Genomic DNA, 27,787 nt, shown 5'->3' on the forward strand with positions numbered 1-27,787 from the left:
CACAAATGTGTATGATTTAGAACCATATGAAGCGCCAGTGAATTAAATAAATTTTAATAATTTAAAAAACAAATAGAAAGTGAGAGAAAACAAAAAATAAAATAAAATAATTTCTAAAGTATAAATAACAACAAAAAATATAATGGTTTCTAAAAACTCACAAACCATATACAATGTTAAACAAATCAATTACAAAAGTCAAAGCTATCAGCATTTCAATACTCAAGTTACTAATGTATAAAGGAAACAATCTTTAAGCGGTACACGCATATAAACCAATATGGCATCAAACGATGACAAATATATGTATGAATGAAGCAGTTGAATAGAAAAATAAAATGATTTCTTAAGTGTATAAAAATAATAAACAGCTATTATTTAACATAAATTCATGTGCTTTATATGAACTTAAATATTATTTTTAATTAAATTAAATACGTCCTAAGAATTGTCTTTATAAGGTGACTAATCAGCAGCATTTTTAGCTGCCTATTTGTGTTTGTCAATATTTTCAGACACTTTCGCTTCTTCCTTTGGCAAATTGCTTTTGCCTTTCTTTGATCTTTTTTTTTTACTTACGCCGTTTGCAGTCTTTGAATCAAACTCTTTGACTTCGGCTGCATATTTATCATCTGAAAATAATTTATTATTTATATGATACAAATGTTTAACAAAGCAATTACTTTGAACTCACCAAGGGCTTTCTGTTTGCTCTGAACTTTGTCAACAATTACTTGATCATTTAAAGCATTTATTAACTCCTCTTCAACATTAGCCGACGTTTGTTGTTCATTAAAATGTTCTTCGTTTACATAATTAGCATTCTGTTTATACAAAAAGAATTAGGATTAGCTATTTCCAAATAAAAATAGAAACCTAAAATGTTGTTTTAATATACACCTTTTTAGTGCGCCCAAGAGAACCGTCTCTTGATGGCCCTAGTTCTTCTTTTAACGAATCGAATCCAGACTGATCCAAGTGTGTCTTAGCTACAGCTTTCTCCATATCATCGGTTACGATTTCGATGTTATGGATGCATTGATTGACTATGTCTTCACGATTGATTGCCCTCAAAGCTTTTTCTAAAGAATTACCAGTAGCTTGTTGCCCAAAAGTTTGCAACCATAATCTTAGCATGACCATAGCTTGCCTCGGAGGGTTATTCGGGTATTCCGATTGAATAATACTGATGTCGGACTGTAAGATACCTAGCTCAATAGCTAATGGTGGCCAGTTATCTCCCAACATATTAGATATATCCGATAAACGAATATCTGCACGGTGAATAGTATCGCTATGTTGTTCTGTAAAAAGTATTAACAGTTAGGTTAATAGTAAAATAATAAATGATAAAAGTCATGTCTCACCAAAACCGTTATCATAGAAATTATAACTTCTATCTAGACTTAATAAGTCAGATTCAGATTTTGTAGATTCATTGATAATGTCTTCTGGAATAGTTACATTCAATACGCACAGAGGCGATTGAGTGGGTTCACCACGATTTGCTTTGGGTTCACGCATAAATAATATACGTGCTACATTGGTGTCTTCTAAATCACGTATGCGTACTGTAAATGGTAAGCGATTTTCACGGAAAGCCATAAATTTTAAGTCAAGCTGTTCGCCAGACTTATAAATGGGTACTAAGTTTCCAGCAAATTCTACAAATATATTTTTATTTTGAAGCACTTCCACATCTCTACTTTTGGCCACTTCAACAAAATGCTCTTGATTTTCCAATGTTTTCTCTTCCTTGTCGTCTGTCATACAAAATACTCTGAGACGTGCTTCCATGGCCTCAGTTCTCTTAGCAAACACAACAAACCTTAATGAATAAAACAACAAAGGAAATTTAATATTTCAGTAACAAGAGCATAATATTATAAATCTTTCTCTTACTTTGCCATGAACGGAACATAATTTGCTTCAACAAATAATTGTGTGGCAATGTTCTTCACCTGACTAACATTTCTACAATCAATCAACCAAAATCTTGCTGATAAAGTTGTAGTGAATGTTACACAATCTTTGACAAACGTCAATGGCGTGCCTCCAGTTACATCGTCCCACTGGGCCTTAGATTGTCCCCCTGTGATAAGTTTTTGTTATTATTAAATACCACATGGGTTCGGTTGGTTAGATAGAATAAATATGTTATTTACCAGACATGCTACATAGTAGTCGTAAAGTTGGAGCATCACCCGAATACTGATTAATCATTCCTTTAGTAGTGGCTTGCGGTAAAGGAATGGTCAAAGTAATAGCTTTATGGAATTTTCTTCTTCGAGGCTCAATCGTGACTACAGGAGATACGGCAACACGATTACCAAACAGTTTTGTTACCAATTCAACAGGAATAGGTTGTGCCTAAAATACAAAACATTTTCTATTATTTGTACATCTAAATTTTATGGTATATAAGCTATTAATGTATCTTGTCTTTCACACCTAAAATATAATTAAACACTTATGACTTGTGCTATGTTTTGAAAATATGATTTTTATAGGTCACTAGTATAAATTTATAATTACTAATTTTCCCTATAAAGGGTCAAGTATAGTATTAAAAATGAATGATATTTATAGAGGACAAAATATTAGGTTATACTAAATATCGAAAAAATTAGGTTCTTAATTTAATTTGTCACTAAAATTATATTCCATAGCGAGTCACATTTGTTAAGTGTTCATACCTGGAGGCCAACTTTGATCCGTTTTGTCAATGCATTAGGAGGGAATAGTGCTTGCACTTGAGGCACAACGGTAGATGACATAACACCACCTTCTGGACCAACTGGGTGTATTTCTTGACGAAATCTGGATATGATAGCAAAATATTGTGGAAAGTCTACCGTTAGTATACGTTCTATGCGGCTTGTTTTAAGGTCTTCAATCTGTCTGAGGTCTTCTCCCCCTTCAAAGCTGTCATTCAACACCTCTTGAACAGCTTCTTCATTTGCTTCTAATGTATGCTCTTTCCAGGTGGATCCATTATCAGACCTCAAAACCACTAGTTCCCTTTCTCGTCCTCTCAATGAAGCAAAATGAGGTACTTCAATAATAACAGGCCTGTATATAAAAAAATTAATTATAAATGGATGTGATACACCTTAAAATGTAAACATACCCAAGAAACTTAGCTCCAGCTGGTCCTAGTTCGAGTATTCTACTGGCCAATGCCTCTCCTTCGATTAAAGGCGGAGGATTAACAATTTTGTCTCTTCTTAAATATCGACATGTCACACGCATAGGACTAGGTGCTTTTCTAGGAGGAATGATCACTCGTACACCAGATTGTCTGCATCCTCGCATTGCGCCACCACGAGCATCCACTAAGAAGCTCACAAGGAAACTAAAAACCAAAATATACATAATATTATTATGTAAATGTTTTAAATATTAACAGAAACAAAAATTAAAAGGTGTGCTAGAATAACTAAAATAAGTTGTGCTTATATAAATCAGTACAAGTAGGTGTAGTTTTAAAAATCATGCCCTTAAAGTAATATAAATTATAAACCATGCCAAACAAAACTAATTAAAAAATTACAGTACAACAATTGTAGATTGTAAGCTATATATTATATACAACTTATTTTATTGGATATTTGGTTTAGAACTATTCAAATTCTAATTATAAATACTTATTCTATTTTTCTACAGAGAACTATAAAGGACAAATATTAAATATCATGTGAAATCATGTATTGGAAACATGAACTTACTTCTTCCAACGATTCTTTCTGTACAAATGCCAAATCCATTCAAATTTAAAATTAAAAACAAAATTTAAGATTAGTGCCATTATTTACATCTTTTAAATTTTTCTTAAATATTTACTTTGGAATTACAAAGTTCAGTTACAAATATTTTTTTTCCAATTTTTTTTTTAAAGTAATAACTAGATTATCGAGTAGGGGATATATTTAAAATTAATAGTTGCATATACAAAATATATCACATAAATTATATTGTTATGATGAGCTGATTACTAAAGCAGATAAATATGTTAAAAACATATAAGTAGACTAATAATTAAGTAATCTCAAGGAGTTTATACAACACCCTAACCGTAATGTGCATTTGTTTTAATGTAATCAATACTACTAATGTGCTGGAAAAATATATAGGTATGTGTGAGTGTGTAATTATTTATTTTAATTTGTTATTGGAAAATTAATTATCTTTAAAATTTGTAATAAATATATTAAATGAAAATATCAATCATAGCACGCAAACCAATTGTTGGCATTCAGAGCATAGCAATAAAACGTCATTAGGAAAACAAATTAAATAAATCATAAGAAAACTAAAATATTATGGATAAATAAGTAAAAAATAATGGTAATAGTTTTTTTCAAGTTAGTGTTTGTGTTTCATTCAAAAACATTCACTCAGTCTACCTTTCACGCCACATTCCTGTCGTTTTTCCACAAGGGCCAAGCAACGCCAATGATCTTTCTAGACTATGCCACCTGTCGGTATAAAATGCATCGGGAGGTGTTTAGTGTTACATTTTACTCTTATGCATAAGAAGCATATCGATAATGCATTCACAATTATTTTACATTAACCGCTACAATACTATATTATTTACATCCAATCATTTCTACCCCCATCATGTGATCTCTACTGTAAAATATTACAAACACTGTTTTCTTTTCATGAAAAATGATTGGAAAAGCCACCCATACACTTCTTTGAACTATAAAACTATTCACAATATGATAGTTATTACTTATTATCAACAATACATTGTGAAACTGGCAGCTAAAATATTCAATAAATTTGATCACAAACTTAAATCATTATAATCCATAGTACAATTTAAGTTAGAGTGACATGTAAAATTAATAATTATTATTAAACAAAAACCCTATCCACAAAAAATTATCACTTAATGCAAATACATACTAATGTGAATATATTGTGAAAGTAAATAATTTTGTGGCTAGAATTTTTATTTAATAACATTATAATCCATTCAACAGGTTCACAGCTATTTAAACAAAAAAACGAATTAGACCGCTTTCAACCAAAAAATGTTGTGTTGGTTTTCATCAGCGGATCATTGAATGTCAAAAAATAAATACATTTAAATAACTAGGTTGGTAACATACAATTTTATTCTAAACTCAATAACATATTGTAATAACTTAAATAATAATATCTTCAAATGAGTGGTGGTAGTACTTTACAACATTTTGTTTAAAAAAAACAGTATAGAGAAGTGATGGACGGAGGGGTAGGCTCCATATTATAACAAATATTGTCATTAGTTGAGCAATACTCATTATTTTTAGGACAGTATTATAAATAATATTGAAGCTTCAAAATAATGCAACATATGATACAATGGTAACAATCTATATGGCTTTTCTAAAAAAAAAAAAAATCTAATTAAAACTAATGGCCTGACTCTAATGATATTTTTTTTAGGTTCTAATGGAAAATAACTACTAATTATAAAGTGTTTTAATTTAATAAGTGCAGTACACATAAAAAAAAAGGTTTAAAATATATTTTTAAAAAAAACCATAAATTATGTAAGTTTTAACGAGAAAATTTGTTTAACATAATCGCATATTATACAAAATAACATTTTGCTATTAGTATAAAATTTTCAAATTCAATAATTTATACTCCCAAGTAATTGTAGGTTGTAATATTTTTTATTAAAGGCTAACTAATTTGAAAAAAATCAGGTACAAAAAACAAGTTTTTTTTTTTTATTATTATAATTAAATAATAATAATAAAAATTTTATATAAATAATATAATAATTATTATTACTATTGTGTTATATTAGATTACTGTACACTATTTATACATCCTATTGTATAACTACAAAACCTAAACTGTGTTATTTTGGCAACATGTTTGTCAGACAGCTCGCCATAATAACGGTTGTTTCTCTTTCTGATTATACAGAATATTTAAATTAAAAAATATATTTTAATTATAGCCCTCCCCCTCCAGTGGTATAAAGCTGTGTATTGAAAATTAATAGGGTTCTAAATAGTGTTTCATACCTAATCATTTATTTTTAATTCACGCAAAATACTCATTTTAATTATAACATATTTTATACATAATATACACAATAATTTGTATATAAATATAATATAATGAAATAACTCACCCTATATTCACAGGAGACCGCCCAATGTCAACATTATCAGAGAAAATGCTTCCACCTGAAGGGTTAGGCGAGTACTGGGGTGATGCATAGTGTGTGCTAGTGACATATTCACTAATGGCTAAAATAGAAAAAAAGTCCATATAATACATCAGGAAGTTGACATTTTATAACTAATCTAAGTAATGATACATTAGCGTTATCATAACGTTAAAAAATAGTTATTTACCCGTTGTTTCATGGGGCAAGTCCATTTTTTCATCTCTTGTAACATCAATTTTTAATGAATCGTCTCCTAACGATTTCATGTCATCTACAGTCATATAGCGATATTGGTGTTGATCACTTAGCATTGGGTCTTCATCTGCCATAAAATATATTTTTAATTAATTATGGTGAAGTTAATACAAATTAATTAAACCAATGAATGATATCAATCTATTAAATTAAAAAAACCGTTTAAAATTAACTATTAAAAGAAAATAAATTTTAAAAAAACATTTTTTAACTTAATCAAACATTCTAGGAACAAACAAAATGCAAAAATTAAAAAAAATAAATAAATAATAGTTAACCACATTGAGTTATGACTGGTAAATTTAAATAAAACCGAAGTCACAAGGTTTGTTTGCACAGCATATCTTATCTCACAACCGGAAGATTAAGAAATGTCAACTACTGATGTATGCAATTTAATCAAGTTATGTTTTTTACTACTATAACTACCTATTAGTAACAAACATAAAAATATCAAGGAATATTATTATAGACGATTTATACAGCTGGTTGTATTTATCACACCAAAATACATAATTCTATGAAGCAACATACATTTAAAAACAAATTATTAATGGGGTAATTGAAGAGTAGATAATAATCAACTTTATTAAACTTTTGGTTGAATATTAATGCATTTTCAGGTTGATTTAAAAATAGAAAATTTATTATTTCTATTATTTACTATTTACTAATACTTAACACATAAAAATATTAAAATTGAGTACAAAAAGCTATATCAGTTCATATAATTCATATAATATAACTAATAATTTTATACTAAAATTTATAAATTATTTATTATTATTTTCATATTGAAGTCTCTACTAATATCATATAAGTAATGTTAAATTATGTCATTATTATGAAACAGACATAGAATTTTCCAATAGCTGATATATTTCTGTTAACAGCCATATCTCCAAATGAACCAACATTAAATAATTAGAGAACCATAAATAAATATTATACATAAATGTATTTATAAAATAAAGCATAAAAGACAAAATCATTCAGCACATAAGCAACGTTTCATGCAAAAAATTTGTTTTAAATGTATACAATAAGTACATTTTTAAGTCATGGCAAAGGGATTTCAGCTATATTAGTAATAGAGATTTGTGAATGTTTTAATACAATTAATTGAATACCAACTGACCGGAACTCAAATTGATTACATATTGTTAGTACACACCCTGAGCATTTTCGAATGAATACAAGCTCATTTACACATATTTTAACTGGTGAACAAAACAATAATGTTGTTAACAAATTGCCTATTCTATAATATACATTATTTTTCTATTCAATTTAGGTAAAAAATAACATTTATACAACAAATTTCCATATTTTATTTTACTATAGTAGGCAGTATAATATGTTAAAAACGTTAAGTTAATTATTATCAAACATGGATATAATACATATTATATTGTTTAAGTGAAAAGGTTACTTTTTTGGTTACTTCATTATGATATTGATAACAAGAAAAATTTAGAAAAATGGTTTTCTTTAAACTGAGCCTATATCTTGAATGTACCACTTTGTACATGGTAAACTTTTTGCATGGCAGCGATGATATATAAACACTGAAAGTGTGTATAAAGTTTTTATCAAACTCTTTAATTGTGATATTATTCTTTGCCGCAACTTCCGATGCCTTGTTGTAAATAAGTAATTAGAAAACTAAAATTAAGTTGCAAGTACAATTAGCAAAAGCACTAGTACTTATTATGTATGAAGCATTAAACCAGATGTAATTGACGCACGTAATATTCCCAATACATGTTTTCTACAACTTACATAATACATTTTGACCTTGATAGTACGGAAGATATATGTGTTGCGCATGTGTTGGCTTGCCGTAATCGTTCATGATCACCGACAAGACATCATCACCACCTGTCTCAAGTAAATATCCAAAAAAAGAAAAAAAAATGATCAACACAAAAAGCAAAGCTATCCCAGAAGAGCTCTATTGACAGTTGCCTAACCCTTTAATATTTCCTAAATCTTTTGCCAATGCGCAGTTAGTGATAACAACAAATACTTTATGTTAGTTTAAAGCTTTAGAACATATATAATAATAAAAGCATAACAATACCTCCTTCATCCTCTGAATCAGACATAAATGGTTCTTGCATTGATTCAGGCGCTATTACTTTGTATTTTTCTTCAATAGTACTTGTAGTTGTTGTTGTTACAGTTGTTTCCGTCACTACTTTTAATGTTTCTACCACGCTTACATAGCCCAATTTATTTGCTAAGCTCAAAGGAGTTTGTCCTTGCTGTATTAACAAATGTCACTCAATATTATAATTTATAAAATAAAAATGTATTATTATATTATCTTACAGCATTTTGGATGTTGGGAGAAGCTTTGCTTTGAAGCAGAAGAGTTATGACGACGGCATGCCCTTGTTGAGCAGCTTGATGTAAAGCTGTGTAACCAGACGAAGTTTGCACATCTACATCAGCACCTTTTTCTAAGAGAAACCTAACCATGTTGAGCTGTCCGTAATGACATGCTATATGAAGAGGAGTAAAACCAGTCTAAAAAAAAATTTAACAAGTTTTAGTAATTATTTTTATACCTATTGGTTATCTTAATTTGATGGGCATTAAAATAATTATATTTAATTTGTTTTTTCTTACCTTGGTTGTGGTGTTGATATTTGCACTGTTATCAACTAATAAACTTGCGACGATCACTTTGTCTTCTTGAGCGCAGAGATGTAATGGTGTCAAACCGTTCTACAAGGATTATTATAAGTAAATAAAACATGAAATTTGATTAACTAACAATAATACAAAACCCATCAGCTGTAATATGATACCTTTGATTGTAGGTTGACATCTGACTTGTGGTCTAGTAGCAAGTTCGACATCTGCAAATGACCTTCCTGTGCACTCAGATGTAACGGACTAAACCCGGCTTTAGATTCTACATTGACATCAGACTGGTTCATCAGTAGTGTAGATGCAACTTCCAACTGCAAAACAAGTGTGTTAGACAGATATGCCCCACAGCACATGAGTCTCAAACTGCATAACAATTTTTACCTGATTCTTCTTAGCAGCAATGTGCAACGGTGTATGACCGTTTTTAGCAGCCATATGAGGTGATGCTCCTTTGTCAAGAAGCAAGAACACCGTATCTTGGTGGTTATAGTGACTAGCCACATGTAACGGAGTAACTCCATTCTAAACCAGAAACCAACCATAAATAACTTTACTCATTAAGAACAATGTACAATCATTTCATTTAATCAATGAAAAAAATATTATTGCTAAAGTTATTATTATTTTATAAATAATTTATAAATTAAGAAAAGGTAATTATTATATGATTAATAAATTAACCTTAAGGAACTGACAATTTTTTTAAAACATATTTACTTATTTAGCCATTTACATAATTTCAAAACTATATTTAAGCAAAATTTCAAAAAATGCAATTCACTTTAAGATGAAAATAAGCATTTTTCATATTATCTGTACATTAATTTGTTTTGTTTACTGTTTCCATAAATTAACTATTAAAAAGTAGTTACAGATTTCAATAAGATGAATGTTTCATGATATGTACTCAATATTTTGCACATTTAACTTATTTCTCCAATATTACATTCTAATAAAAAAAAACAAGTATCGAGTTTGAAGATATTTATTGAGTACATTTTGATTATTTTTAGTTCCCATTAATAAGCAGAGCCTGTGTGTATGTGTGTGTGGAGCTTACAATATGAGTTTAACAGTTGAATCATTATCATTTATAATCATTTGAATGATCATTTAGTCATTTGAATTGAGTATGCTGTTCATACAATAATAGTCAATCAAATGCATAATTGATCTTAATATGAAAACGAACAATCAAGTGTGAAGTTGCTTGTAAAAAAATTGTGTAAGTTAAAAATAATACCTTCAAGCTACATAAAATGAACCTAAAAATAATTTTTTACAGTCAACATTTATTAATTCCTTTTTTTCTTAAAATTTGTTCATATAAAACTCCTTAAAAACATTCGCTATTGAATCCCCTTAGAAGAGTAGATAAGACCACATATGTGTTGTAATATTTATTTGAATAATATATATATATACATTTATATAAATAGCATTATTACAACTAGTATATAGGAAGGACTTAGAGTTTTAACCAGATAATTTCACTTTTATAAAAAAAAAATGTTTGTGTAAAATTATTTATGAAAAAATATCAATATTTTGACAACCCTATTATTATACACCCGTTGTAGTAAATGGGATAACAAATTTTCTTTTGACTGTCTTGGACAATTTTAAAAAGTGGATTTATCTAATTGTGGCTCAAAACTCTTTGTATACACACTAGTTATGTATACTAACTAGTGTACTTACTTTGCCTTGAGAGTTAACTGGAGCTCCTTTTTCTAAAAGCATTTTTGAAATTGTAATGTTTCCATATTTAGCTGCCAAATGCAGAGGAGTAAATCCTTTTTTAGTTGTAGATGTCACAGAACTTCCACTTTCTAAAAGAGCAGCAGCTACTTCTTCATGGCCTTCTTTTGAAGCTATGTGTAAAGGGGTATATAAATCTGTAGTTGTAGCATCTACTGAAGCGCCATGTTTCAATAGCAATGTTGCTATTTGGGTATGACCTAACCGACAAGCTACATGAAGAGGAGTTTGGCCATGTCTAGCTTTAGAATCCACTGTAGCACCTGATCGTACCAAAACTCTGACAAGGTCAGACTGATTGGCCCTAGCTGCTAAATGTAATGGACTTTCGCCGCGAACTGTACTAGCATCGGGATAAGCACTGTGGCTAACTAAAATCAAAGCTATATTTACGCAGCCCATAAAGCTAGCAACATGTAAAGGAGTTAATCCAGACTGAAAAAAAAGAAAAATTGTATGTTTTTATAATAATATAATTCAAAATATAACTTAAATACATACTTCTGTTGTAGCTTCAATAGATGCTCCATGATTTAATAAAAGTTCCACAACTGTAATACGGCTCTTCTTACATGCTATATGAAGAGGAGTAAAACCGTTTAAAGCTCTGGCGTTTGGATCAGCATTATGTTCTAATAATGTTTTGGCAACCTTTACGTGACCACAATGTGCGGCAACGTGTAAGCTAGTAAGATAATCTACTGTAACATCGTCAACAGGTGTTTTATAGGTCAATAGCACTTTAGCTGCGTCCACATGATCTCCTTGAGCTGCCATGTGAAGAGGAGTTAGTCCGTTCTGAAAAATAGTTTACAATTAATATTAAAAATAGTTTACAATCTATATTACATATAACATAAACAAAAATAGCAATTTAAATTCATTATATTATACTTTAGTTTTTAATATTCTTGGAGCGTTGCTCTGCAAAAGACGTTCAATAACATGATCATGTCCAGACCTGGCAGCACAATGTAGAGGTGTAAGTCCGTCACGGGTTTTAGCAACAATATTAGCACCGAGTTGTATCAATAAATCAACCATATTCAATTTTCCCCATTTAGCTGCTACGTGCAAAGGAGTTATATTGTGCTAATAAAAATAATTTATAAATTAAATCATTCATTCAACAAAAATAAAAAGTAGTTTTTAGAGGACGTTAAACCCTTAATGCTCTAACGTAAGAACCTGACTACACAAAAAGCATTTTACTTGGGCTATGAAGGTTTTGGAGCAAAAACACTTAAATGGAAATGAAAATAGATGATATTTTGGAGACAATGACATTACCTTTTTTCAAAATAATTCTCAGCAAAAATATAACCACGGTTTAAAAAAAGAAAAACATGTTTCTTTTTAAGCATCAAATATTAAGCTAAATAGTGAATATATTGAAAAAATATAAGTACTTTTTACTAAAATGTCATCCTTTCAATTTAATAATAGGTGTTTGTTCTCTTAAACTATAGACAGAGTAAAATGCATTCTACATAGCTGTTTGTTAGAAAAATAATAAAAAGAAACGCCTAGGGCGCTGTGCTGATCTAAAAAATGAGTTTATTACCAATAAAGAATAGTTATGACTATACTAGTAAGTACACATAATTCTCATAAAACTACTTAATAAATAGGTAGTTTAACGTCCTATTAATAATATTTGTGTCATACTTTGGCAGTAAAATTTACATCGGCACCTTTTTGAACCAGCATGGATGCTACATTAGTATTACCGTAATGTGCAGCAATGTGTAATGGGGTAAATCCACTCTTAGATGTAACATCAGGATTATGAGCATTCTAAAAGTTAAAAAAAAACCTTTGTATCAGTTAAATTGTATTTTGAACCCAGTTTACAAAGCTAAAAAATATGTTAACATCCAAAATATTTTTTAAATAGAAACATTTTAGAAATTCAAAAGTAAAGTTTTCAAATTTTTAGGTGTATTATTTAGCATATAGCATTATACATTTATTCTGGTAAATTCATTGTACAGTAATTTTTTTAAGTTAAGTACATTTTCTTTAATATTATTAAAGCCTAATTCATTGATGAACTGTATATGTTCAAAAGCTTAGATATTATTGCATAAAAAGAACGATAGTTTTTCTTTAAAACTGTAACGTATCATTTTTAACAAATAAAAAATGTGTTTTGTTCACCTAATATAATGTTTTAAACAATAAAACTATTTTTTTTAAATAGAATTTCGAAGTCCACATATTATACTACTAAAAATGTGTTTAAATTTCTAATTATACTTGCTCAAAATTACGCCATTTTTTAGCTCTGTAATCCAAATTTCTCTATAAAAAAATTTGTAATTCGGATCTGAATAAATCTACCTCATAACAAAGTGAACATTACTGTCATAAATTTTCATAAGTCATACATAGTTATACTGCTTACTAAATTCTACATTTATTCCTTTTTTTTTTTAATTATAAAACACCAATTTTGAATAAGTGATTAACACATTATTCCTAAAAATGAGGTTTAAGTTTTTAGATCCTTTATATAAACATATAAATGAATTAAGTAAAATGCCAATGAACGATTAAAACCTGAAGCAACAAGTTGGTGGCCTTTGTATCATCTTTTTTGGCAGCTATGTGGAGTGCGGGTAGCCGGACTTTGCCTTTAGTATCATTCTCCAGCAGAATAGCTACAACTTTATCATGACCTTGTTGCATAGCTACTGCTAATGGTGAAAATCCATCCTAATAAAATATAACATACACGTTTAATATTAGGCTGTTTAAATGACAAGCAAACTAATTTTTAAAAAAACGAATACTAATTTTTTTTTAGCTTCGATGCGTAGCTGAGAAGGTATTATTTTTACGCGTTTTTTTGTGTCTGGACCCACAATATCTTCTAAACCGCTGAACTAATTTCTGCACGTAGTGAGTATATAGATAAAAAACTGTACTTGAAAAGTACTTAATGAAGCTAAAAGTTCATCCCTTCCCTTTCAAACTTGAGAAAATCCCTATAAAACTTACATTTTAAAAGTTAAAATTACGACGCACTATAACTTTTTTCAAAATAGTGTAATTAGTTCCAAATTTATATGAAATATTTTTTAGATAAAATACTATCGTTAAATGTTGACAAACAAAAAAATATTGTATACTCTTTCCCCTAGAAAGGAGTATCTTTTCATTTATTTTTATTTTTCGAGCGAAATTTTAGGACTTTTGGAGTTTGAGTATTAGACGAAAGCTATAACATATACGATTTTCGAAAAACTTTTTTATATAAAGGAAACCCCTCGAAAAAGGAAAAAAATTACACTATTATTGTGCTCCGTAAATTGTAAGATGCGAGTGAATCTACAAACAGGTATCCGAAAAATATTTTCATTATGTTGTTGATTGGTTATAACGGCAACGAATTTTAAGAAAAGACAGACGACTAACCTTAATCGTGTCCACTCTAATACTAAAAATAATACACAATTTTAAACACACTTTTGCCTTCACAGTGCTTTTATCGATTTTTGAATTTCTACCTTACAGATATGCATCAAAGCGTTTATTTGAAAGTGATTTATCCCTTCCAATTATAATAATTCCTGTAGACCTGTGACCTCCCCGCCCCAATATGCTCCGTCCATTACTAAACTGTTTTTTTTCTCGAATTAGTACAAAGCTATACTAAACTCGTTGTGCCCTAGTTTCATGCCATTATTTAAACAATGATAAAACGAAACGTTGTCGGTCTATCTGCTAAACAGCGCCAATTAAGAACGTTTAACTAAGTGTTTTTCCGGTTAACCGCATACGTTATTAAATTATAACTATTATTTTTAAACATCAACAACAGTTAAATAAATTCATTTGTCGGCCTTGAAGCATATTCACGACAAATTGGGAGAGACAGACAACCTACTATGGTTTTGTTTAACTCCGCCGCACACCTTGTAACGTTAAGATAATAATTTTAATGAATATTATTCGCAAGTTTTTATTACCTCGGTCACTAACAGTTGATTCGCGCCGTGGCTCAACAGCAGCTCGACAATGCTGCAGTGGTTTTCCTGGGCGGCCATGTAGAGTGGCGTGAAACCACTGTGTGACTGTATGTTTACAGACGCGTTGTTCTCCACCAGCACTTTGACAACTTCTTCTTGACCGGCTACAAAATAAATGTAATTTGGAGTAATCGCGTGTTATTGTACTAAATAGATTTTTAATCAACTTACCCAAAGACGCAATGTGCAGAGCAGAATTGCCTTTTTTCGTAACCGCATTCACCGAACATTTTCTTTTTAGTAAATTTTTTACTATTTCCACGTGCCCGTCTTTGGCGGCCAAATGAAGCGCGTTCAGCCCGTTCTGTAATTGGTATCCAGTCACATCAGTAGGAGTACAATACTAACAAGAATACACCCCATAAAAAATAGTCAAATTCAATGCTCACGGCGTTCGATGTGTTTACGTCGACGCCGACGACATCCAATAGTTGCAAGACTTTCTCGAGATTGCCCGACCTGGCCGCTCGCAAGTATGAAGTCACTGGATCCACCTAAAAGGGCACAAGGTATTTTTTTTTTTTAAATTTGCCACCAACAAACAAAATTTTGATGGAAAAAATAGACAGAAATGTACAGACGGACAGATCTACAAAGAGATTCCTATCAAGTGTGATCAGGAGACCAGACACAAATAAATAGTCGATTAATTAAAAATTTTACCCAAAAATACCAGACGGACGTTAATATACGCAGTGTCATTTTAAATAATAATTTATTATACGGGTAAAAACTCTAGGAATAACACATTCTTGTTTGTATGCCAATAGATTTTTACCGTAGGCCCGCCGTAGGTTTTTGTTATCGGTCGTTCCCAATTAAAAATATACATAAAATCAAAAACAGCAGCAAATTTGTTGTATACCGAAGCCCAACAGGAATGCCTAAAATTAGACACAAAGTATGTACATAGTACAAAGTATATATATATTGAATTAGGCGTAGATACACGTTGTCCTTTTGCCGGTTTATCGGTGATTCAATTCGGAAACAACTGCAGGAAGTTAAATTTCAATTATAGTAATTACTTGATTCGTAAATACATTACTTAAGCGGAACCCTGTTAAGAGGAAGTCCCAGTAAACGTTTTCCTACTTCCATTTTACAAACTAGGGGAAAGCTCACGTTTATCGTACGGAATTGACCTCATAAATAATTAATATTTAATATCCTGAAGTACAAGCTGACTTTAAATGATTAGCATCTCCCTTGTGCCTTGTCAAAAAATACAATTCAATTTGATTATTCAAATACAGATAACATATTATTAGATTTAAAAGTAATGAAGAACATATAGCACCCCTAGCAATGTCTAATTTACCTTTAGGTATGCCAGGTCATAGTGGTTTTGGTCAATATCGTTTTTGTTCATGACCTTATGTTACATTTTTTTAGTTTACGGGAAAAAAAGTTCAAGGTATTCATAACTGCATGACCCGCCGGGTTTTTCGATAATATACTAAAATTATAAAAAAAAATAACTCTGTGTAATACATTTTTGGTTTTTATCATACAATTATAATTTTAAGTAATTTTTTTTTCAGTGAAACCCCTGTAGGGGTGGGGGGAGGGGTGTAACATTTTTAAGTTTAAATGGTAACATATACATTTAATTAGAGTAATTTTCTGAAAATATTGACTGTTCGATAAACAGTTTAAGGTCAATATTTTTTAAGTTATATTAGTTTAAAACTTAGGAGGAGAGATGAAACGCAGTAATGTACTCAGATAAAAATGATACTACACTACACCTTTCCTCCCTCCTAAATTTTAAACTTTGAGAACTTTAAAATAAATTATTCAAAACTGGTTATTGACCAGTCAAAATTGTCAGCAAATTATTCTTAATTGAAACAAATTATTTAATGTATACGTTAACATTTAAATTTTAAAAGTTAACCCCCGTAATCTTGTTGCTGGAGAGGAAAAAAAATCAACTACCATAAAATATTATCTTAAAAAATGAAAACGGTTTAGTATATCCTCAAAAAATAAAATTGGTTCATAAAATTCTGAATTCCCTGTACATCAGTTTTGAAGCAGTATTTTAATAATAATGGCAGTACAGAAGGGTACGTATCCTAGGTGTACACGCGCGGGTGGTAACCTATTGAGTTGGTCGAGGTCGCACTCTTCAAAGTGACCTAAATATTATTGGAAAAATCTATTCATCGAGCAAACGGTCTTTGTAGGCCTGGTTTACAACCCATCTGACCGCTGAAGCGTTTATAATAAAATTATTTTTTTTCTTCAACCAAGTTTAACTATAGTTTATTTTTATTTTCCAAGCCGGTAAACGTTTTCGAACTACAGATGATCGTGATCACCTAGCTACAAGAAGACTCGCGTGGGCTCTGGTCGTTTCATTATATCAAGGCTTCGTCGTCATCGTATTATTATTATTATAATGTATAATCGTTAAAAACATCTGACCACGTAATGTTCGAATACGGGCGAGTGTCGTCAGAAAAAGTAAGGAAACGCCTCTTCAATGAAATTGTTTATAAACGTTGCGGCCGATAGGAATAGACTACACGGTGTGTAATACTGTAAACACATCCTATAAGTAAATCTCTTACGAAAAAAGAGAAAAATTAACTAAAATTCTATTGAAGCACACTGACTGGCAAATGTATATTTTTTAAATCCCAACGTGTCACTGCTACATTAATTGTGTACAATGAAGACCATTATGTAATTTTAACACGAACGACGATTGACGGTGTTACCTATGGCCACAGTTGTTGTTAAAAAAAACAACCGTTGAGCAAACGATTTTGTATGCTCAAGACGTTTAGTAGAAATTATTATCCACTCAAGCAAGAACAATTATTATTATTGTTGGCATAACAAGTTAACGGGCCTCACATTGTTCATACTATCAGAATACGGATTATTAAAATTTAGACCAATGACATCGCAAAAATAATAGAACATTACGAATCATGAGTCATGGAGAATTATTAAACTCGTTTCATTTATGAATTATGACATTTGTTTAAAACATCAGGCCTGAGCCCAGCGCCCTTGAACAAGCACAGTCGTCACTCAATTACAATTACATATTAGATAATATATTGTTCAAATACGATTGTAAAATATTTTCCGATTGAAATATTCATTGCAGCTTTTGCTAAAAACGAATAAAAATAAAATTGTTTAAAGCGTTAATTTGAAAGTGATTTTATCTCGTAAGCCCCGGACCCTGCCCCTACTGTGCTGGGTTTTTTTTAGAATATTCTAAAAACAGAAGTGCACATTTGATATAGAAGAGAATTTACAACAATTTCTTCCGCCTCTAACCCATTGGCAAAACAACAATATTTTACTAATCGCTGGTTGAATGGAGAAATTATTTTTTAATTAAGTCCACATAATATTGTAAACAATAGGACTGTATTGTTTTCGATTTAACCCGTCGACGTGCACGCTGGCGCGGTTGAATCAAACAAACATTCAAGGATCATTCTATCTTTTATAATATCAGACGTTAACGTTGACCATAATAAACGCAATTACAATTATTTTTTTTACAACACGACATCTATGTATTAAATCAATAAACTAGCTACAATTATCAAGATAACGATAATAATCCAATACTATAACAATAACAATAAAGCATCAGCACTACCATACCCATAATTATAACTAATGGTTACGAAATGACGTTGGTACTTTGTTATTTTTCGATTCAATTTCGTAAGTAATTTATTTGAACGGTTGTTCAATACAAAAAAAAAACCGTTAAATACTTATCATAAACTGACTTTTATAGGCCAAATAGTTTTTCCCTTAGGACGAGAAAAAAATATGACTTATAAATTGTATGCTACTTACTTGGGGGACGCTCGGTTGTCAGTCTACATGCGCAAAACCGGCACGTTTTTTCGTCGAACAAGTGTAATAATAATAACTATAGTATTAACCAGTTGTAGAGTTATTACTAAATATAAATTTGGAAACAAATCATGTATATTACACGACTGACGCACTTCTCTTATTTAGTTAACAGGGTCAATTTTTTAATAATTCAACAACGTTAACATTTAAAAAATGGGACGAAAAAACTATTCAGAATTTTAAAGATTTGAATATGCGAGGAATAAATCAACTTAATTGTGTTAAAAGTGGCCTTTAACCATATATATACAGATGTGATTGTCATAGATGCAGAATCTGATTTACCACACTGCAAAGTCTGATATAAATACAATGAAAAATGTTTGACCATACTTTAAGCATTATTAATTTAGTCATATTCAGTGATTTGTCAAATCACCAAAACCTATAATATATTTGACATCGGCATAATGTTTAATACACTATTATTATTTAATAAATTTCTAACATGCTTAAAGACAATGTTAAAGACCACACTTGGTGAACTAGAAATGTTACGTGCTAACAATGATGCTAATTTACAGTTAAACTATAACTAATCATACTAGAATAAAATTCCGCAAACTAAAAATCATAAAATAAAAAATACAGAGTACATCATATCATGTCAAAATTGACAGCATTAAAATATAAAAATAGTATTTAGTATTTAGTATTATTAGTAAAGGCTTGGGATGATGCTCCAAGATGTTCTTTGATGATTCGAAAGACTGATTATTCCATTTGAGATGATTTAGACATGGCACCAAATAGCGTGGTCAGTAAAAAGGCAGAATAAAAGTTACCGATTATTTTTATCGTACACATTTTTTTTATAACACAAAGTAACGTACGTAAACTTTTTTTTTAATGGCAATGAATGTTTTTTGAAGACGTCCAAAAAAAAAAAAAAAAATACAGTGACATTTAAACGTTCCGTCGTTGTCGTGTACAAAAATAAATAAAATCGCAAATGGAAAAGTCGACTATTGTTTGATGTCATGTAAAAAAATCCATTAAACTTAATTACTTTGATAAAGCACTGAGAGGAATAGAAAATTTGTATCTCAAAAGTATTTGACTTGATCGTAAAAAATAAATTAATTATTCTTATGTTTTACATTATAAACACATGCATTTTTTGAAATTATATACACCTATTATTATAAATATATTATTTTTTATTTATAATTTATTTAAAATATACCGTCATGTACGTAATTTATACAATTTGTTTAGTATTTTTCAATTTAAATTATTCAAATACCCAAATTAAAAAGCGCTCTTATTTTATTTATTATGATTTATGACCTTCATTATTATAAAATTCAAGCTTATTATACATAATAATAGTAATGGTAACTAAGAAGCCTTTTTGTAAACCGTGAGCACATTTTTAATATTTTTAGAAAAGTAAATTTCGATCAATGTCAAAATATTTTCCTCGCACGCAAAATTCAAGTTTTAACATGAACATGACTTATGGGAGTCAATCAAAAAATTAACGGTAGGTCAGTTATAAATTATAATAACTTAACCATGGTTATTAAGGCCATAAACATATCCTTGGTCTATTGTTGGTCAAAGCAAGTAATCTTATAGAAAATATTTAATAATAGAGATATGTTAGCATCATCAATAATAATTACTATCGACTGTACATAATGGCAAATACAAACTGATTCATATAATTCAACATCATTTAATGTTTATAATAAAATAAACCAAACACTTATTTGTACAAATTAAAATAACGACTAATGTAGACAATGCGACTCTAATTGCTACACTACGCGACGTTAATTTTCTGTAATGGTCATTAAATCAACACATCGACAATATATACTCAATGGTATACTCAATTACCTTGATAATTTTAGTTTTAATGCGAAGCTGAAAATGTTTTGGGATTACACTGATGTGTTTTATTTATATTTTTGTGTCTGAACCAATGATTACTTTATAACCATCTCAATAGTAGGATTTTTTCATATTACAATTCTATGAGTCATAAATCGTACACGAAGGCCAAAAGTTAAAAGTCACCAAAACATTAAAAACATAGTAAAAGATCCCAACAATATACCTTATTTACAATTTTAAAATCTTGTTTCATCTTAAATTTCGGAGGAACATTAGAAAAATTAAATGCAGCAGAAGCGAACAGTATCAATTAGTTGAAAAATCTACTAATACTTCTTTGATTAATGATTTTACATACTCTACTAAATTTTCTTTTATTACTGAGAATGTTGTCATTTTTTTTTTTTTGTCCAATTATTTTTATTATCTTATTATAAATAAACTATTTTACCAACCAAACTACCAAAAACTTTATTAACTTGATTATGGACTTGATTATATCACATATAAAATAGATGTTTGTTGGTATAAATTAAATGTTTTATTAATAGTTTCAGCTCAAAGCATTATTTTAATTGGGATTTTATCAATTTTATATGAGTTATAATAATCTTAAAAACTCGATGTCACTATGTCACCCTGTCACCTCTATGTGCTAGCTTTTTTTATTTATTATTGTTACTAAGATGTTTATTAATACTATTACTATTAATTAAAACCACGGCATCTAGGTCGTTGACTGCTTTTTATTATTTAAATAACAGTGATGGAATTGTTAAATTCAGCTATTCAGCGAAGATTACTGGAAACGTGACCGATAATATAAACAAGAGTCAGGATAATAGAAAAAGTGCTGGGCGACACACATATCTGGTTGACAACATAGATTCCAGGCAATACCTTAAATAGGTAAGTTACACACAGCTCAATATCATTTAATAATAAATCATACATTGTTAACAATGTATGATTTAGCCAAGTGTATAAAACAAGTTTTGGAATACATTAATCAGTAAAAATCGATATTCAAAACACAACTACTGCAAACCAAACATTATGTATATAATATGAACGTTATGCTTTTCACTTAAAAATGTGTTCGGTATGACAATTTTTTGTATAAATCTTAATTTAAAACAAAAACTTTAGTGTAATTTTGTTAGTACAATAATGAGGAACTTTAACTAGTGAAGTTAATTTTTTTATTAGATTGACATTTTCATAATTTTATGAAATGTAAAATGATTACCTAAAAGAAATATGAACTAATATCGTCTGATAAATTACTGTCAAATACCTACTAATGCGTTTTCACAATTTACGAATTGGCTTTTTTTATATAATACATTATACCTAAAATCCACGTCAATTTATGTTAATTATTTTTGTTTTACTTTGTGCCAAGTATACGCCAACATGCAATATTAATATTATGAATACCATTAATATTATTTAAACATATTATTTTCAAACAAAATTGATTGACGTTTAATTAAATTGAAATCAATTTACCGCCCTAAGCATAATAATTAATAGCCAATACCTAACTAAAACTAAGTTAAGTAAATCTGCATTTAGCACTTCTCCTACCATGTCGATTATAGTCTTTTAATAAAATACTGGCAACAATATTATATTATTATACGCACAAATTTATGTAATACTAACATTACAATCCTATTCTTTTATATATTATGATAAAACATACTAATTGTAAACAATTTTTTAATTTTGAATAATTATGTAAGCCATATATGTTACTCGCCACTACTATGTTATATGCATTCACTTTTTTGCCTTCGCCCATCAATATTAAATAAAATTGAATACATTGAAGTAAAATTATTACATATTATTATACCTAGTTAAAACAAGCTATTATCTCATTAACATTCAGCATGACTATAGTATTCACACCCACATATAACATTGATTTTAATAAAATGCTGTTTCAAGTACCTAAAACCTAACCGTGAATCTTAATGCAACTAAGAATACACCAGTTATCAGTAAGTAGGAAAAAAATCGTACTAGGGACGGAATTACCTTTGAGTTACAGCTGTAACCGGTTTTTCGTGGGTCTTGATTTTTTTTTTATAGCTACTACTACTTGATGGCGAATAAATAATTTGTAATTATTAGATTTTATTTATTAGGATTGTATGTTTTTTGCTTATATTGATCAACCGCCCATCACGTCCCCAAGGTCTTCTTAAATGTTGACTTTCACAGCCAAATTAGAAGATAACCTTCACGCGCACATGTTATGTTTTGCGGTTTTCAGTTGATCAATCAAATATCACTATAACTTTACGGATACCAATCGCGGATAACGTAGACGGTTAATCTCTAATTTGGATGTTATTTGTAGTTAGTACACAAAGCGTAACCAATTTGAACAGTTGTTAATAATGTCAAACAAGTATCGGTAATGATAAATATTATGGACAGATATAAACGATAGAAACGAGTCTTTGCTGGACTAAGCAACTGGCCGAGGTCAACGGTCCGGCATGGCGTCGGCCTGCAACAGGAATGGTTACCGACTGGTCGCCGGTACGGCTCAATATTGTTGCATAAAGGTATAACCGTTGGTTGGACATTGACCAACCTACTGTACATTAACTGAGGATAGGGGAAACGTCTCATAAAGCAAATTCTTATAGAGGAACTATGTATGCACGGTGCTCATTAGATATTTATGAAAAATAAAGATGCGCCATTCAACACAAAAAAAAGGGTAGTAGACCGGGAAGATTAAACTAAAAAAAAATTGAATATTTCAAAAATGTCGGCACGCCTGCAGAAGAACGTGTTCACCGTTCGGTTATCATGATCATTACGTCATGGTCTGATGAAAATGCCATCATAATCAAAAACATTTGTCCTTGCTGCTTTAAAAAAAAACCCCCATTCCATTGTTTTCGGGTGTTGACCAGCACAATTTCCCAAACAACACACATCCGACTAGGGGAGTCTTTCCTCTAATTAATAATCGACCGTATCGCACAAGCGATGCACTCTTGATTAACGGGTAATTATTTATAGATAATAGGTATTGAGTTATTAAAAAAAAAGCTAAATAATAAAGCTAAAAAAATAGTTATCGTTTTTATTGTTTATATCATAAACTATCATAACAAAAAACGCTAGCATTCCGCATACGAAGTAGAATACCGTTTTATAAACAATTATAGTGAAAAGCGATTTTTTTTTAACTTTGAAGTCTGGTTTAATCATTTAATGGTCTGATCTTCTGGTTCAAATTTTCCTATCAAAGTTATTAGGGTTATCACATTTCATATTAGAACCAAGTGTTATTGTTTACATTGGTAATGATTTGTTATTATCGTGATTTGTAAATTCATTAAAATTTTTTAATGATAAAATTCGTTAAAAAGCAAAACACTACTTTCTTTCAAAGATTATTTATTTTAAACAATTATTTTAAGTAAGTACATATCGAAGCTAAAATACGAAAAAACAAAGATCTTAAGAGATTAAATGTAATCATTTTAGGTCAAGACCAAACGAAAATTAATAAATATTTTCAATCGAATAACTCATAATTTGGTACTGAAATCATAAATTTGTTAATTTATATTGTAATGTCCGATAACAAATGTGTTTTTTGTGTAATGGGGATATTTTTTTATGGGATATTATAATCGGGAATATTATAGTTTGGAGATATTTTGCGTTTATAAATCACATAGTTACTTTGATGATGATATTTTTTAAAAATAGACCAGCTACCAGCCCAGTTCCCACGCCTATACTTCAAACTAGTTATCACTCTGAAACTGAGTTTTGTAATCACTTGAATTATAAAACAAACCAAAAAACAGAAAACTTAAAAGCCTAATATCTGATTTAACTGAATTTAATTTATTATTTTTCGTATGATAAAAAAATATAGATCGTTGAAAGTATTTACACACATACACGAATGGCGTTTTCAAAACCAACTCGTTTTAAAAAACACATTTTTACTTTAAACTAATTGTGTATAGTACCTAGTACCTTTGTTTACCGTTTTACAGCTTTTTAGTGAGAGTGCAAAACGATCGTCGGCAGCAGGTAAAATAAAAACAAAACAGTAGCATGTAAAAAAAAACGACCTTGGCACGACAAGTTAAAACGAAAACCCTACTACTATGACTCTCATTAATTAAAACGAAAATAAAGTGAATAACAACGCAATCAATGGAGATAGCTTTTAAACCGAACGCGTGTTTTTCCATCCAACGAAATTCTTAAAAAAAAAGACGCTATTTAATTGCCGCCGTCAAATCAATTATTGTTATCTAAACGGTTTTAATACTGCAATAATCCAATTTAATCGCATGGTTATATCAACAAGTTATAATAAGTTATTGGTTATTTTATCAACCAATTATCTAATCAAACGAATATCAATTACTTGTGTATTCTTCATAAAACAAACGGTATCGCCACAGTAATAAACAAGCATCGAATACTTAAACACTCTTTCATCACTGAGCAAACAAGTGTTTTGCATTATGCCTATACTATGATAATGTGCGTTATAAGAAATATTTCTTGGCGGAGTAAATAAAAAATATATAAAACTACTTGCAAGTAATGAACATTGCACATATATTTAACACGTATTTTTAGCCTTTTATCATTAAATAAATAACGGGAACAACTATTTGTTGAATAATAATAAATTATTTGATTAGTGTTCATTGACAAAATATTTTTTTAGAGCTTAAAAAGTAGTTACATTTATTCCAGGGGTTCGCAGTCCATCTAGGTAATTTGGAAAGTTTTATAATATTTATTTATTAATTTGATATAATCTAATGCACACAAAATAAATCAAGGAACCAAGCCGTTCTCCGTGCGTTTTTGGAGGTTTTTAAAGAACATTCAAGAATTACTTGAAAACCACTTTTTCAAATTAAATGATTCTTTTTGTGTGTTATAGAACCACATATGATCTTTGCTGGGTCGTTGATAAAGACGTGGAAAAAAGATGAAGAAAGCTCAATTTTAAGTGATGAGTACAAGAAGATCTTAAAATTCGCCTTTCCCTCCCATCATTATTTTAAAAAAATGCCAAAAAGGACCTCCCCAAAGTACAAGAAAATATAAAAATATTAAGCAGGCCAATATATTTTTTTCAAAATCTAGAATATATTATGTATCTTAAATGGTAGGTAAATACCTTAATTTTACAGGAGCCTTATACCTGGTCACCTTAGCAATTTCAAAACAATATATAAATTGTTTCAGAGCTTATAAATATTTATTGTCAATCAACATAGGTTTGTGAACAATTTTTTTTTTCTGAGAATAGAAGGTTTTTTTTGAAAAGATAGTAGAATGTGTTATTGCCCAATAAAAAGGGTTCAGGCTTGATATGAAAGAAATATAATGTTACAATATATTGCAAGTAATTTATTTGCACTTATGTAAGGTAGCAATTTTTCTAATACAAAATTAAACACAACTGATAATGTACAACTAAAAAATGATAAAAGTGAGCTGTATAAATAGTGACAACTTTATAAATAGTTAAAATACTCAGAATATTAAATATTATTAATTGTACGATTTAGTTTCAATAATAAATAGCTTCATATAGAAAATTAATTTTTTGTTTTTATAAAAAGATTTATTGAGGATGTATTTATTTTTTTTTTTACTTATCTTTTACGATATCTACAATAGTATAATTTCCATAAGAGTTGTTAACAAGGCCAGTAATTGTTATTTGAATACTGTAAGCTACATATTTTAACATTTTGAACACATTTCAAGGTTTTACAAAAACACAGCTAGATATTTTACTTACAGGCATTGTGACTTCATAAAATAATTTACCACAGTCGTATTTTACAATTTAAAGTATTTGTCATGAAGAATAACAGTAGCTATTACAAATTATAAATCTAAATACACAGTAGCCAAAAAATTGTTTTTAGGAAGTTATGAACAAAATAATGTGTATACTTTAAATTATTCTGAGTTTCTGAGGTTTGCGCTTTTATACTTAGTAATTTGATGTTTTTATAAAAGTAAAGAAATTTTATATTTTTATAATAAATACAGAATAATTAAAGTAAAGAAAAGTGAACATAAATCTAATTTACAACTCTAATCAGCACAGATAGCAAAATAAATCATTTTTTTTTTTAAACTTTATTTCCATCTAATGTTAACGCAATATATAAATAATTTATTCTATAATCTATAGTGGCAATCTATGGGTATATTTTTAAACTAATACATAGATAATACATTATTAGTATGGCCATACTTCTTTTAAAAATAGGTTAAACATAATAGTATATCTTTGAATTATTATAAAATATTACTGAAAATGTTTCTTAATTATTAGACCGCTAACCCAATTATGTATCATTACAGCGTGATCTCAATAAAATTGCAATTTGATGCTAAGACACTTAAAATAAATAATTAAATAATTCAGTTAAATTTCATAATTTAATTGATAAGTAGTAAATTACAAATGAAAATTTAGAGCTACAAATAACAAAGATAATAATTTGCCAACTACACATTCATAATACCTAAGAACTTTCTATTTAAATAAATATATTATATCCTGATATTATCTGTAACTAGGGAATTAAAACTATAATTCAGAAATCGCCAATGTATTTGGACTTCACTACTTAACAATGGTCGAGACTAAACTATTATTAGTACACATATTAGTAGATACAAATATAAGTTACTTGTTTGTTTTTGGGTAAAGTCTCCATTCCATTGATGATTGGCGCCTTGTCTGCGTCTTTATCCGTATGCTCCGTATTGTTTTCGACGGTCGGCATTTTAAAAAAACTCGTAAAACTTATTCCGTTCACTACAAAAATAATTTAAGTCCTACAACCGATCAAGAGGAATTTTACATTCGCCGAAGATGAATAATTAACGTTTACAACCACGAATCGTATTTTGGCTCATTATGTGTCCATACCATCATTCGGAACTCGGCTCGGCAAAACTAACGAAATCATCTGTAATTTTAAGGAGAAATAACATTATTATAGCATATAATTTTAATTATTACGAACGTAAAACAACAAACGGCCCTCACACACACCGAAGAAAACACTAACGACAGTCGACGGGAACGGCGGTAAGTTCGGCG

The 27,787-nt window shown here is 29.4% G+C and overlaps 1 protein-coding gene across 5 annotated transcripts; it reads right to left on the reverse strand.

Annotated features, from left to right (window-relative positions):
• Nucleotides 1-17: 17 nt before the first annotated feature.
• LOC126846133 (ankyrin-3-like) lies at nt 18-27,787 on the reverse strand. 5 transcript variants are annotated; one of them, XM_050585314.1, is made up of 26 exons: nt 27,372-27,787; nt 15,285-15,389; nt 15,067-15,199; nt 14,836-14,999; nt 13,424-13,579; nt 12,530-12,658; nt 11,756-11,953; nt 11,363-11,659; nt 10,802-11,296; nt 9,482-9,622; nt 9,256-9,411; nt 9,074-9,172; nt 8,774-8,971; nt 8,523-8,706; nt 8,222-8,320; nt 6,372-6,506; nt 6,146-6,263; nt 3,729-3,746; nt 3,131-3,355; nt 2,697-3,072; nt 2,166-2,370; nt 1,903-2,092; nt 1,368-1,828; nt 901-1,304; nt 695-824; nt 18-632 (listed from the first exon to the last, which is right to left on the reverse strand). In XM_050585314.1, the coding sequence occupies exons 1-26, from the start codon at nt 27,465-27,467 to the stop codon at nt 490-492; spliced, it is 5,055 nt and encodes a 1,684-aa protein (XP_050441271.1). In that variant the 5' UTR covers nt 27,468-27,787; the 3' UTR covers nt 18-489. The 5 variants fall into 5 exon arrangements, with proteins under 5 accessions (XP_050441271.1, XP_050441270.1, XP_050441272.1 ...); XM_050585313.1 differs by lacking the exon at nt 3,729-3,746 and adding an exon at nt 4,407-4,478; XM_050585315.1 differs by lacking the exon at nt 3,729-3,746.

The sequence above is a fragment of the Adelges cooleyi genome, unplaced genomic scaffold (genome assembly GCF_023614345.1).
Source record: "Adelges cooleyi isolate 19-005CV unplaced genomic scaffold, UGA_ACOO_1.1 ACOO_flye_CR_arks_rails_tigmint_CR_PRNA_9, whole genome shotgun sequence".
Taxonomy (NCBI): domain Eukaryota; kingdom Metazoa; phylum Arthropoda; class Insecta; order Hemiptera; family Adelgidae; genus Adelges; species Adelges cooleyi.

Excerpts from the sequence above, each read along its gene's own strand:
- LOC126846133 (XM_050585313.1), bottom strand. The coding sequence starts at position 27,467 with ATGCCGACCGTCGAAAACAATACGGAGCATACGGATAAAGACGCAGAC. Across the intron at positions 8,972-9,073 it reads ATATCAACACCACAACCAAG|ACTGGTTTTACTCCTCTTCA; the intron begins GTAAGAAAAAAC and ends ATTTTTTTTTAG. Across the intron at positions 6,507-8,221 it reads TCAAGGTCAAAATGTATTAT|ATGAAGACCCAATGCTAAGT; the intron begins GTAAGTTGTAGA and ends ATTTTATGGCAG.